Source organism: Onychostoma macrolepis, chromosome 13 (genome assembly GCF_012432095.1).
Source record: "Onychostoma macrolepis isolate SWU-2019 chromosome 13, ASM1243209v1, whole genome shotgun sequence".
NCBI lineage: Eukaryota > Metazoa > Chordata > Actinopteri > Cypriniformes > Cyprinidae > Onychostoma > Onychostoma macrolepis.
Genome location: NC_081167.1, coordinates 10,803,738 through 10,816,382, shown reverse-complemented (window position 1 = coordinate 10,816,382; position 12,645 = coordinate 10,803,738). Strand labels below are relative to the sequence as shown.

General features: G+C 36.8%; 1 protein-coding gene across 5 annotated transcripts in view; it reads left to right on the top strand.

The window, feature by feature from the left end:
• loxl3b (lysyl oxidase-like 3b) overlaps positions 1-12,645 on the top strand; it is a 19,475-nt gene extending 6,830 nt beyond the window's left edge. Inside the window, exons 5-17 of one of the 5 annotated variants that reach the window (XM_058796464.1) lie at positions 258-314; positions 1,061-1,135; positions 2,028-2,235; positions 2,328-2,508; positions 3,458-3,612; positions 4,735-4,905; positions 6,036-6,191; positions 6,882-7,041; positions 8,568-8,811; positions 9,765-9,880; positions 9,973-10,109; positions 10,204-10,315; positions 11,660-12,645. In XM_058796464.1, the coding sequence (XP_058652447.1) occupies positions 258-314; positions 1,061-1,135; positions 2,028-2,235; positions 2,328-2,508; positions 3,458-3,612; positions 4,735-4,905; positions 6,036-6,191; positions 6,882-7,041; positions 8,568-8,811; positions 9,765-9,880; positions 9,973-10,109; positions 10,204-10,315; positions 11,660-11,733 (1,846 nt within the window). In that variant the 3' untranslated portion in view covers positions 11,734-12,645. The remainder of the gene's footprint in view (positions 1-257; positions 315-1,060; positions 1,136-2,027; positions 2,236-2,327; positions 2,509-3,457; positions 3,613-4,734; positions 4,906-6,035; positions 6,192-6,881; positions 7,042-8,567; positions 8,812-9,764; positions 9,881-9,972; positions 10,110-10,203; positions 10,316-11,659) is intronic. The other 4 variants (XM_058796465.1, XM_058796467.1, XM_058796466.1 and 1 more) reach the window with 4 other exon arrangements.

The window sequence follows — 12,645 nt, the reverse complement described above, 5'->3', positions numbered from 1 at the left end:
AAAAAATATCTTAATTTGTTTTCTGAAGATGAACGAAGGTCTTATGGGTTTGGAACAATATGAGGGTGAGTAATTAATGACAGAATTTTCATTTTTGGGTGAACTATCCCTTTAAGGGAATATGGCGATGCCACGTAACCTTTCCCATCTCAAACAATCTAAACTGTCCTGAAGTGGACAGAGAGAAATAAGAGAGATGCAGTAAACAGTGTACATGTGTGTATGTGTGCTTGACCCCATTTCCCTGTTTTCAACAGGCATCTCAAAAAGAGATCTGCTGAGCCAAAATCAAAAGTTAAAGTAACAGCGGCCAGGTACTATCTGAGGGAAAGAAACCAGTAGTGTTCTTTCCCTAGAGGACTCAAGCACATAGTGTGGCTTTAGTACACAACACTATTAGTGCTAGTCAACTAACTGCAGTTTCCAAGCTTTAGTCAGTTATCTTTTTTTTTTGTGATGGGGTTGTGTTGATATGCTCTCTCAGCAATGTGTTTGTGTGAGTGAGTGAGTGTGTCTGTCTGAAAGAGAGGTGGACGAAACATTTCCCCATGAAGATTACCATCTGTTAGTTTTACTCACATAGTTTTGAGATGAGGCTGTGCTTGTGCAAGAGTAGAAGCTTTCTGAGGGCGATATCTTGAACAGATACCCTCATACTAACACAAATCCCTCCTTGTGCTTACTGCATGTTCACCTCAGATATGTGTGCTTCTAATGTGCTAGTTTCAATGTATAACAATCATGGCAAAGTGAAATCACCATTAACATTTTTTCTTTTTAATTGATGTGGTATTTTGTAGTTCTCATCCCAAAGTTTCTGTTACTGACATTTATGGTAATTATTATTATATATAAAATAATTATTCATTTAGTTAGCTTGTGCCTCACAGCATCTTGACAGTGTTAAGTCTTAATTAATTATAAAAAAAAAAAAAAAAAAACTTGGATCTTATTGTCCTTTTTCCCATGCAGCTGGAATGTATATGTGTGCATGTGCATGTTGGATGTTGCAGTGGACATTTGAGTGTTTCTGAATGCTTAATGGATGTTTGCATTACAGGCAGGAGCCCAAAGCTAAGGCTATCACTAAAACTAGCTCTAAGCCTAAACCGGGCAAATCAGCTGCAGCTAAAAGGTAACCTTGGTTAAAAAAAAAAGGGGGGGGGAACATACATTACCTTTTTGGTTCAGACCTTTCCAACCTTCTCTTTTGTTCTCTAAATCAAAATGTTTTCAGTCAGAAACGCTGCATTACAGGTGATTCTGGGGCCTAGACAAAACCTATAGATTATAGAAATCAGTTAAAAGACAAAGAAGCTTTCTCAAATTATTATATGTGAAAATATGCTACCATTCAAAAGTTTGCGGTCAGTTTTTTCTTTTCTTTTTTTTCCTTCCTTTTTTTTGGAAAGAAATTTTTTTTTTTTTAGCAACGAAACATTAAATTGATCAAAAGTGACATGCATAATGTTACAAAGATTTCTATTTCAAATTAATTCTGTTCTTTTGAACTTACTATTCATCAGAGAATCCTGAAAATGTGTACACAAAAATATTAAGCAATACAGCTGTTTTCAACATTTCTTGAGCAGCAAATCAGCATATTAGAATGATTTCTGAAAGATCATTTGACACTGAAGACTGGAGTAATGATGCTGAAAATTCAGCTATCACAGGAATAAATTACATTAAAAAAACATATATATATATATACATTTCAAATTGTAATAAGACTCAAGAAATTGTACCGACCGCATACCTTTGAACAGTAGTGTACATTTGCAATTTTGTTGTCCTGGTGTGTGTCTACATCAATGAGAATGAATGCTGCATCTCCGATATTTGTCCATAATCTGTGCATTATAGAAATTATGCTGATTACATATGTGTATACAAGAATATTGCAATAGCTGTTGAGCATTTAGACATCTTTCTCTGAATAAAGGCTTAACCTGAGTATGGACCCTAATCTAAAAATAATGTGCATGTAAACATGGTCAGCATCTCTTTCACATCTCCTCTCTCAGGCTGTATGCTGAACGGCAGAAGAATCACTTCCTGGTTCATTCAGTGGCATGCTTAGGTACAGAAGTGCACTTGGCTGCATGTCCTCTGGAGTTTAACTATGGCAATGCCACAGAGTCGTGTCCTGGAGGAATGCCTGCTGTGGCCAGCTGTGTGCCCGGTCCACTGTACTCACAGAGCACTGCCATGAGGAAGAAACTCAAGATGCCGGTAAACTGTGTATTTCATTAGTGCAACATAAGTTTAGATTAGTTTATATATATAAGTTTATATACTTCTATTAACTGTTTCTTTCTCATCAGTCTACTATACGGCTGAAGGGTGGAGCGAAATATGGTGAGGGCCGTGTCGAGGTGTTGAAGGGCAGTGAATGGGGGACAATTTGTGATGATCGCTGGAACCTGCTCTCTGCCAGCGTCGTATGCAGAGAACTAGGCTTCGGCTCTGCCAAAGAAGCCCTCACAGGTGCCCGCATGGGACAAGGTGAGATTGAAAAAGAGAGACAAAAACAAATCAGGGGATGGATGGATATAATGGAACAAATACAGACACTGTTTTTCCTGCAGTGAAGGAATGCATGGAATGCTTTTATTACCTGACCAGTGACCTGGACTCTCATCTCTGAGGTTTTCAGAGATAATATAACTGCCCTCATTTATTACCTCCTTTATTGCCCAGATTTTTGCCCTAATTTGCGGTTTGGAGTCATCCAATGCTAGTTGATGAAAGTTATAGCCAGTCTTTAGAAAGTCAGAGCATTGACAAATTTCACAAAAAATCGCATACTGTATGATGGGCTTCAGACTAAGATTCTTTGGATTGGACTGTATATACTTTATTATCCCTGTTAGGGAAATTTGTCTTGGACTTAGACACACAGCTAGCACAGAAAAAAACACATCAGACATACAACATCATGAGAAAAAAAAAGAAAAATTCAGTTAAAATGCACAGTTTAAGAAAAGGAGCATATGCAGTCAGAGGATATCAAATGTTTGATATTTTGTTTTTATTTGTCATGTATCTTTATGTGTGAGTTTGTTGTGTACAACTTGAAAGTCTGGTAGTGTGTGATCCTTTGAAAAGTCTAGGTAGTGTATTCCAGCCACAATGGCACCAAAAAGTATTTAAACAAACTTGAAACACTTCACTTTAAGGGATAGATAACCCAAAAATGTCATCATTTACACAGCCTCATGTCGTTTCAAACTTGAATGGCTCTCTTTCTTCTGTAGAACATAAAAGCAGATATTTTGAAGAATGATGGTAACCAATCAGTTTGGGTTCCCACTGGCTTTGATGAAATATTTTATTTTTTAAAAATTTTTGTGTTACCTTTTTTGGGTCAATGTTTTTTGCATGAATAAAACTGTTTGTTACACAATTTTATGTATTTTTGTCAGGATGAATTTTGCTTTGTGTTTTGTCTCAGGGTTGGGGCCTCTCCATATGAATGAGGTGCAGTGCACAGGTCATGAGCGCTCTCTGTGGAACTGCCCCTATAAAAACATCACAGCTGAGGACTGCAAACACACTGAAGACGCTTCAGTTCGCTGTAATGTTCCATATATGGGCTATGAGAAAACGGTCAGAGCAACACACACATACTCACACTCATAACATTTCTTCTTATGTGTTGATTTTGTTACTTAACAAATAGGTCGCATGCCATTCGGTGTTTCCAGTGACGATTACATTCATTTGCATCTATTGCTTGTTTCTCAATTCAAGAAGAACATAGCAGTGATCAAATGAATTACATATATTCATGATGTTGTGCTTAGTATTCATCTTGGCTTAAAATGGATGACTGGAAATGTTGGGTATCATTGTCTGTATTAAGAGACAATTACTGGAATTAATTCATCATCTGTTGTGATTTATTATGATTGATTCTCAACAGATGCAACGTACTTTAACCATTGTGCACCTACTGCTTGAAACATCTTATATGCACGTAGAAGACACCGGGGCTAGTTGTCACATACTCTTATGAAAGAATCCTGAAAAAAATGATTATTGTCTCATAAAAATTGTTTTCAACATTAATAATAATAAATATTTCTTGAGCACCGAATCAGCATATTAAATGATTTCTGCAAGATCACATGACACTGAAAACTGGAGTAATGGCTGCTGAAATAAATGACATTTTAATACCTATTTAAATAGAAAACAGTTATTTAAAATTGTAATAATATTTCACAATATTGCTGTTTTTACTGCATTTTTCATCAAATAAATACAGCCTGTGTGAACATAAGAGAGCACAAGAGTCAACTATATAATGAAGGTAGATTCAAACTGTGTTCTCAGTACAAGAATATTTTTCATAAATGTCAGGTCAGGGTAAGTTGTCAGATGGGTTTTAATAGTTCTAATTTTATACATATTAATTTTCTTTTTTTTTTGCCCAAAACAATGGTATGGTAGATTTATTGGTTACCAATTACATTATTGCTATTTCATAATTGTTTACTGCTTAAATTTACCCAATATAAAATAACAACCCCACTATGTATCTTTCCTTTCTTTGGCAATGAAATATTAGAAGTTTTTTTGTAGCCAAAACTGACTTTTGAAATAAACTAACAAAAACACCTCAAGAAACATTCTTTAGAGTAAGAAGTGTGACAGTTAGCCCCGATCTCCTGTATATTTCTAGTTGAACTCCCTCTTACACCTCGTTCCTGGTTGTGCCCTGCTCAGGTGCGCATCTTAGGGGGCCGAACTCGCTACGAGGGCCGTGTGGAGGTGTTATACACTGAGACTAACGGGACGCTGCGCTGGGGCCTGATCTGTGGAGAAGGCTGGGGAACTGAGGAGGCCATGGTTGTGTGCAGGCAGCTGGGCCTCGGGTACGCCAACCATGGCCTACAAGTAGGATGCTAACAGTAACAGCAACACACACTTGCATGCTTTGAACTTTGCCTTGAACTTTCTGCTACCATCGAAAAAATCAGATGGTGCTGGCTTACACACTCCCACATACATATTCAAAGCCTCAAACTTTGAAAACGCACCACATGAGTCAGTGCATGTAGTACAGGGACGGACAGAAATAAACCTGCTGAAAAGATCAGTCTGCTCAAGTTTGGCTATTGAACAGCTTGGTTATACTACAGTAGCTAGACCAGCATAAAACTAGGACTAACCAGCCATGCTGTTCTGTACTGGGGCCTCATTTATAAAGATGTGCTTTGTATGATCCTAAATGTGATCGAGCAGTATATGACAAGTTATTCATGTGAACATATATGCCTACTATTTTATAGTTTTATACATATTAATTACCATATTTGTTGCCCACAACAATGGTAGGATAGTTTTATATTACAAGTTCAATTACAGTCAATTTACTGTTTAAATTTACCACATATAATGTGTGTATTTTTACAAAAGATCAACTCTTTTTTTCTTGGGCAAAGATGATGAATATATATATATATATATATATATATATATATATATGTGTGTAGTAGTCATAGTTATATATATATATATATATATATATATATATATATATATATAGTCAACATTTGAATTGGATCAAAAAGTTCATCAAAGTTGTCTTAAGACAAGTACGCATTTTGGTTTTAGGACAACTTTGATTAAAGGTTTTGATCCACTTCAAACGTTGACTAGTATATATATATATATATATATATATATATATATATATATATAAAATGAAAAGCAATTGACTTTAATGATGTAATTATCAAAATTAGTTTTTTTATTTACTGTCTTTTTATATTTACATTTTACTAAACAATGATAAAAAATTTTAATTTTCTGGTATATAAGTTTGTATGCATGCTCTTCTGTTGGTGTGCATAAGAACATTTCGGGTCAAATCGGATCGTGTGTGTGTTTCATAAATGAGACCCCTGGTCTTTTCAGCAGGGTCGTCTGTCTGTGTATGTGGGTAAGCAGCGGATGGCAGGAGACAGAAGGGTGAGCGGGGTAAGATGTGAGTGTGTTTGACGTGGCGTAGGTTGTGATTGCAGGTGCGTCTGTCAGGTGGGCGCTCGCAGTATGAAGGGCGAGTGGAGGTGCGGGTGGGGCAGCGGTGGGGCAGTGTATGCAGTGAGGGATGGACCACCAAAGAGGCCATGGTGGCATGCAGGCAGCTAGGGCTGGGGTTCAGCATGCATGCGATTACAGTGAGTACATGACATACACACAATGCTCGCAGACGCAGCTCTATCCTTTCATCAGGAATGCTGTTTTTTAGCGAACATGAATGTTTGTAAATTACTTTTTTTCTGGAATATAAGTGGAGCACTTTTGTGGTAGCTGTATTGAACAGCCATTGATTATTTAAGTTGGTCCACATGTCTGGTCTTGTTTCACCCTTAAAAGAAAGATATTACAGAAATTTTATTGTAGGACCAAGATTTGTGACATTATTCTCATGACAGTTAAGGTTTAACGACAGTTACATTTCTCCCCAAATTATCATTACCATGGTGCAAAAATGAATAAATAAACAATAAAATAAATACTTTAAAAAAAACTTTTCTATCTTCCCAACTTATTTTATTTTGGGGTGAAGTGTGGCCTGGTCTTTCTTTTCTTTTCTTTTTTTTTTTTTGTGTGCAAATTTCCTCCCAAATTCTCATTACCATAATGCAAAAATAAAAAAAATTAATGAAAAAGATTTATCTTTTGGATATCATTTTTTACTGTGGGGAGGGGGGTGGGAGGGGTGAAATGACCTGGTCTTCGAGTGCTTGATGCTTAATGCTTTACAATCTTTAAGTAGTTCAAAATGGCATGTGACTGACAATCTCTTCAAAGTAAACTGTAAATCACCATCGGTCTGTGTTTGTTTGTGTTGCGTGTTTGCTAAGGAAACATGGTATTGGGACGGCAGTAATGTGACAGAGATGGTTATGAGTGGAGTGAAATGTACAGGCGATGAGATGTCTCTCAGCCAGTGCCAACACCACAGAACGGTCAACTGCCAGAAAGCAGGCGCACGGTTCTCAGCAGGAGTTATCTGCTCAGAAAGTGAGTCACTTTACACGATATGCACAGACAGATACAAAGAATACCTCAAATTTGATTGTTTGATATTAAACTGGTATTTAGTCCAACAGCACTAGGACTTTTCACTGATTGTAGCACTCTAGTGTTTGTGCCTTTCGGACAGACTGTCAGTCTTTGTTTTAATGATGGGGATTTTTCAGTGAGACTTTTGCAGGTTATGTTTACACAAGTGACTGTCTTTATAAGTGAGTCACTGAATCATTTATTCATCTGATTAAGTTAACAATACTGATTCATTCAGGAATGAACTAAGTGACTCTCTGCATCTGAATGTGCCTTCGAAACTACTATATGGTAGATGTGAAAAGCTACTATATAGTATATGTGAAAAGAGTAGTTCATAGTATTAATAAAACAGTGGGCGAACAATACATGCATGATGTACTACTTCTGGCAAAATCAAATGGACACTTTACAATCCCATAAGACCATGGGAGTAAATGTTGTCATGTCATTCGAATTTAATTCATATTATCTACATTCGTACTATGTAAAACATACTTTTAAAAGTTCTTCAGCAAATATAGTACCTACTCAGTAACAGTAACCGTCTTTATGAGTGAGTCACTGAAACATTCACTTAACCGATTTATTTCTAAAACCTTCATTCACTGTGTTGTGCTCATAAATGCACATTCATTTTGCTTTGGCTTTGTTTGGAACTATTTTTGTTAGCTCTGGAAAACAATTGACAAATGTTGTGTCCCAAATGATGCCCGAAACACTATGCACTTATACTACTATACAATATGTACTCTACCGTCTATTTTACAACACTTCCACACTTCATTTTAATCAAGTGTGTCATGTGTCACTTTTTCTTTTTGGAATTTTCAGTGTGAACGCACTACTCAAACTATTCATACTAAAATAGCATATAATAGTGCATACGTTTGTGAATTGGGAAGCAGCTAATTGGCAATATTGTATTTAAAATGTAGGTCACTCGGTATTAGCTTGTTTATAGAACTGCTGTATAAAAGCAATATCATACTCAGAATCTAGTTCAGTCAAACAGTGTAAGAGTCAAAGCTGACTGTTTTGCAAGAGTTATTTATAATATTTTTATAGATGGCTGGAATTCTCACCTCTCAGACGGTCAGTCTGCTGCTGATGGTAGATCTAGAGCTGTGGTCAGTCTGCTGTTTATCTTTCTCTGAACACTGGTCTGTAATTAGTGAACCTCACATGGCAAAGGCTTGACTTCAAATGACTTACACCTGTCTGGATTACGTATACAAATGAGATAACATATCATTTTCTCAACTGTTGTGCGTTGCGCAAAACTGTTTGTTCAGACATTAAAACCTCAGACATCCAGTTCAGTGACCAACATGCAATGTCAAAATAGAAACAAAAATCTAAATGAAATTCTTGGACCAAGACTATATTTTTCTTTGAACTCTCATTTTACGTTTCTAGCATGCGGTTTCAGGGTTTTTGCATATTTTAGCTTGATCTTAAAATGTACAATTTTATTTCCCAAGCTGCATCTGATCTAGTGCTGAACGCACCGCTAGTGCAGCAGACGACGTATATAGAGGACCGGCCGTTACACATGCTGTACTGTGCAGCAGAGGAGGACTGTCTGTCCAAGAGCGCCGCTAAAGCTAACTGGCCTTACGGTCACCGCCGCCTGCTGCGCTTCTCCTCACAGATACACAACATCGGACGGGCTGACTTCAGACCCAAAGCAGGCCGTCACTCATGGGTCTGGCACGCATGTCACGGGTAACCGTACTGTTAAAAAGAATTTAAACCATTTTTATTCCTGTTGTGTTGAAAATCTGGGTTCACTTTTTGTGTTGCTGGTCAAATTGACTCCCACTGGTTTTCATGCAAAACTAAGAAAAAAAGGGAAACAAAACTAAAGACTCATATAAAAACAGAAAACCCATATTGTAGCTTGTCAGAGACTAAAAATATAAAATATGAAAATTATGAACTCCTGTTGTGTTAAAAAAAAATAGTTCCTATCTTTCTTTTAGAGATCAGTTTGACTCAAAATTAGCTGCACAGACACAAAATAAAACATTTCATTGACATTTCCCTATTTGTACACTGAGGTGCTACATCTAGGTATAAATAGTATAGAACATTATTTGTTCTTAATGTAAATAGTATTTATCAATATTTGTAAATATCCTCTGCCGTTTTATGTCGAGTTCTCAAACTTTTGCGAGGGTAAAATGGGTTTCTCACATTTATTTTCAGTGCTACAACAGACTAGTAATTCATAATTTCATAGACTTGTATCTAAAAGACAGTGATTTTAGTAAACTTCAAGTCTTAACATTCATAAGTTGTCATGAATTTCATATTTTAGTTGTTGACCTATTGTTTTGCCTGACTACTCTTTTTCAAAATTGTATGGAAACCAATGGAGAGTCAGTTTTACCTCAACACAGTCAACGTATCCAATGTAAATTAGTCTTTCCAAAACACACATGTGTTGATCATTTTCATGCACATTCATGAACCTAAATGAGAAAACCCCCCACAAAATTTCAAGAAGATTTTGTACTTTCAAGGTATGATTTCTGACCAGTCTTTAGACAAGCAGATGATCAGTTTTTCTCTCTAATGTTTTGTGGCATTCTGGGATCTGTTGACCACACGTTGAAGAGCTGATTTCTTTTCACTCAGTTTTGATGGGATTTTTATGTGTGTGTGTGACTCCACAGGCATTATCATAGTATGGACATCTTCACACACTATGACCTGATGTCTGCCAATGGCACTAAAGTGGCAGAAGGACACAAAGCCAGCTTCTGCCTGGAGGACACAGATTGTGAAGAGGGTAAGTCACACTCATCCAAATACACATTTACAGTCAGCTCTGTTTAGTTAGACACATTTTTACTTGTGTAAATATCTGTGTTTATATTCTAGGTGTTTCCAAGAGATATGAGTGTGCTAACTTTGGTGAGCAGGGCATCACAGTGGGATGCTGGGATTTGTATCGCCATGACATTGATTGCCAGTGGATCGATATTACTGATGTCAAACCAGGAAATTATATTCTTCAGGTCAGAAAATGGGTGCAGACCATTGTCCCCAGTCACCAAAAACATGTATTCTGTTAATTGAAGAGTATTTACACTTGTTTTCGCTTCTTTCCAGGTTGTGATAAATCCTAACTATGAGGTTGCTGAGAGTGACTTCACAAACAATGCCATGAAATGTAACTGCAAATATGATGGGCACAGGATCTGGGTCCATAACTGCCATATTGGTGAGGCACGAATACAAAGCTTTAAAGAAATAGTTTACCCAAAAATGAAAATGTACTCACCACACACCAGCTACAGGTGGAGAGGAGAGAGAATCATAGAGCTAATCAAGTGGATGGGGATTATTAGGAGGCCATGATTGACAAGGGCCAGTAGTGGGAATTTGGCCAGGACACCCCTACTCTTTACGAGAAGTGCAGTGGGATTTTTAATGACCACAGATGGTGCTTTTTACAGTATAGTGTCCCCGTCACTGTACTGGGGCATTAGGACCCACACAGACCACAGGGTGAGCACCCCCTGCTGGCCTCACTAACACCTCTTCCAACAACAACCTAGTTTTCCCAAGAGGGTGGCCCACCCAGGTACTGACCAGGCTCAACCCTGCTTAGTTTCAGTGGGCAACCAGTCTTGGGCATCAATTGCTCACCAATGGATCCCCTGTAGTGAATGGGTGCCGTCAGAATGAGAGTCCAAACTGCTGATAAAACATCACAATAATCCACACCACTCTAGTGCATCAATTAATGTCTTGTGAATTGAAAAGCCACATTTTAGTAATAAACAAAATGAAGTCATTTTTAACTTCAAACCATTGCTTCCAGCTAAAATACCTCTATGCATAATATTGATTTCTCCAGTGAAAAGAAGTTGTTCTGTCTGAATCAGGAGAGAAAATATGCACAGATCAAGTACCATTTACAAGCAAAAACAGTCCAAAGCTGTTCTAAACAAATATGAGATGACAACAGGAGATGGACTTTTTCCACTGGAGAACATGTCATCATGTATTATTGCCAGAATCGATGGTTTAAAGTTAAAATGCCTTAATAATGGATTCGTTTCTTACAAACGTGCAACCTTTCACTTCACAAGACATTAATTGATGGACTGGAGTCTGGATTTCCTGTGAATTATTGTGATATTTTTATCAGCTGTTTGGACTCTCATTCTGACGGCACCCATTCACTGCAGAGGATCCATTGGTGAGCAAGTGATGCAATGCTGAATTACTCAGTCTTTTCTGATATAGAAATAAACTCATCTACATCTTGGATGGCCTGAGGGTGAATACATTTTCAGGAAGTGTTCATTTTGGGTGAGAATTGTTCGAGAATGTCTATGTTCAGAATGGAATATGTAGTGTAAGAAAACCACAAAGTATGCCACATTCTTGTCATTCATGATCTGACATTACATGTTGCAATTAGAAAAATCATCTGAGAATTATATATATATATATATATATATATATATATATATATATATAGTAAGAGTACATTAGGGTAGTGCTTCCATTCAGTGTCAAATACTAAAAGATTTATTTTCCCTTGTCTTTATTTCAGGTGATGCTTTCAGTGAGGAGGCTGAGAAGAAGTTTGAGAAATACCCTGGACAACTTAACAACCAGATCTCATAATCTATCCTATTACCAGAATCCTATTACCAGATTGATCTAATTAGCATATTGAGACAATCTAATATGTAGGTTTATCCAGAGTAAAATATTTATTCATTCAAACCAGCCATAAACTAATTAACTTCTCACATTGCAATTACAGAAATCCTAAAATCTACAGTATCCAAAGTTTTTACTCAATACAGATTATAACTCTATTGACATTACCTATAATTTTTTATGAAAACAGAACTCCAAAAAACACTCTGGGCTACTGAGTCTGGCTTGAGTAGTGTGACGATCAGATGTAAATGAACATTTGCTCAGGCCGTGCAGTGGTACAGCCTGCCGTATGTGTTTACAGTGCAATCAGGTGCTTATTTTCTTAAAAGGTTTAAAAAGCCTTGTCGATGCATCTGTGAGTTAAAAATACTTGAATGTTTTGTACTCCAGATGAGCATTCGTGTTTAAAAGCTGTCGCAAAGTGTGAATGTACGTTATGCTTCAAAGCTCTGACTCAACTCCTATTTTACTTTCATACGCGCTCTCATGTATGACTTGTTTTTTTTACACGCTGTCCTAGATTTGCCTTTTTACTGAACTGGTTATGCATTCATGTGTTCAGATACAGTAAAATATTTCGTCACATGCAACTCTGTTAAAGATGAAAAATAAAGTGTTATTTAAAGTTGTAATTCAAATCATTTCAAGTTTCATGAGCCATTAAACAAATAAATGGTAATAACTAAATGATCAGTCATGACTTCTTACGTTACAAAGGCTTCTGCTTAACACTCATAAAGATGGAAATCTGGAAAAGCCAAAAAAGATACACAGTACCTACCTTTTATATATATTTTTTTAATGTCTCAATTTTATTTTGTTCTAATAATGCATAACAACCACCCTGAAAACCCTAGCAACTGCAACAAT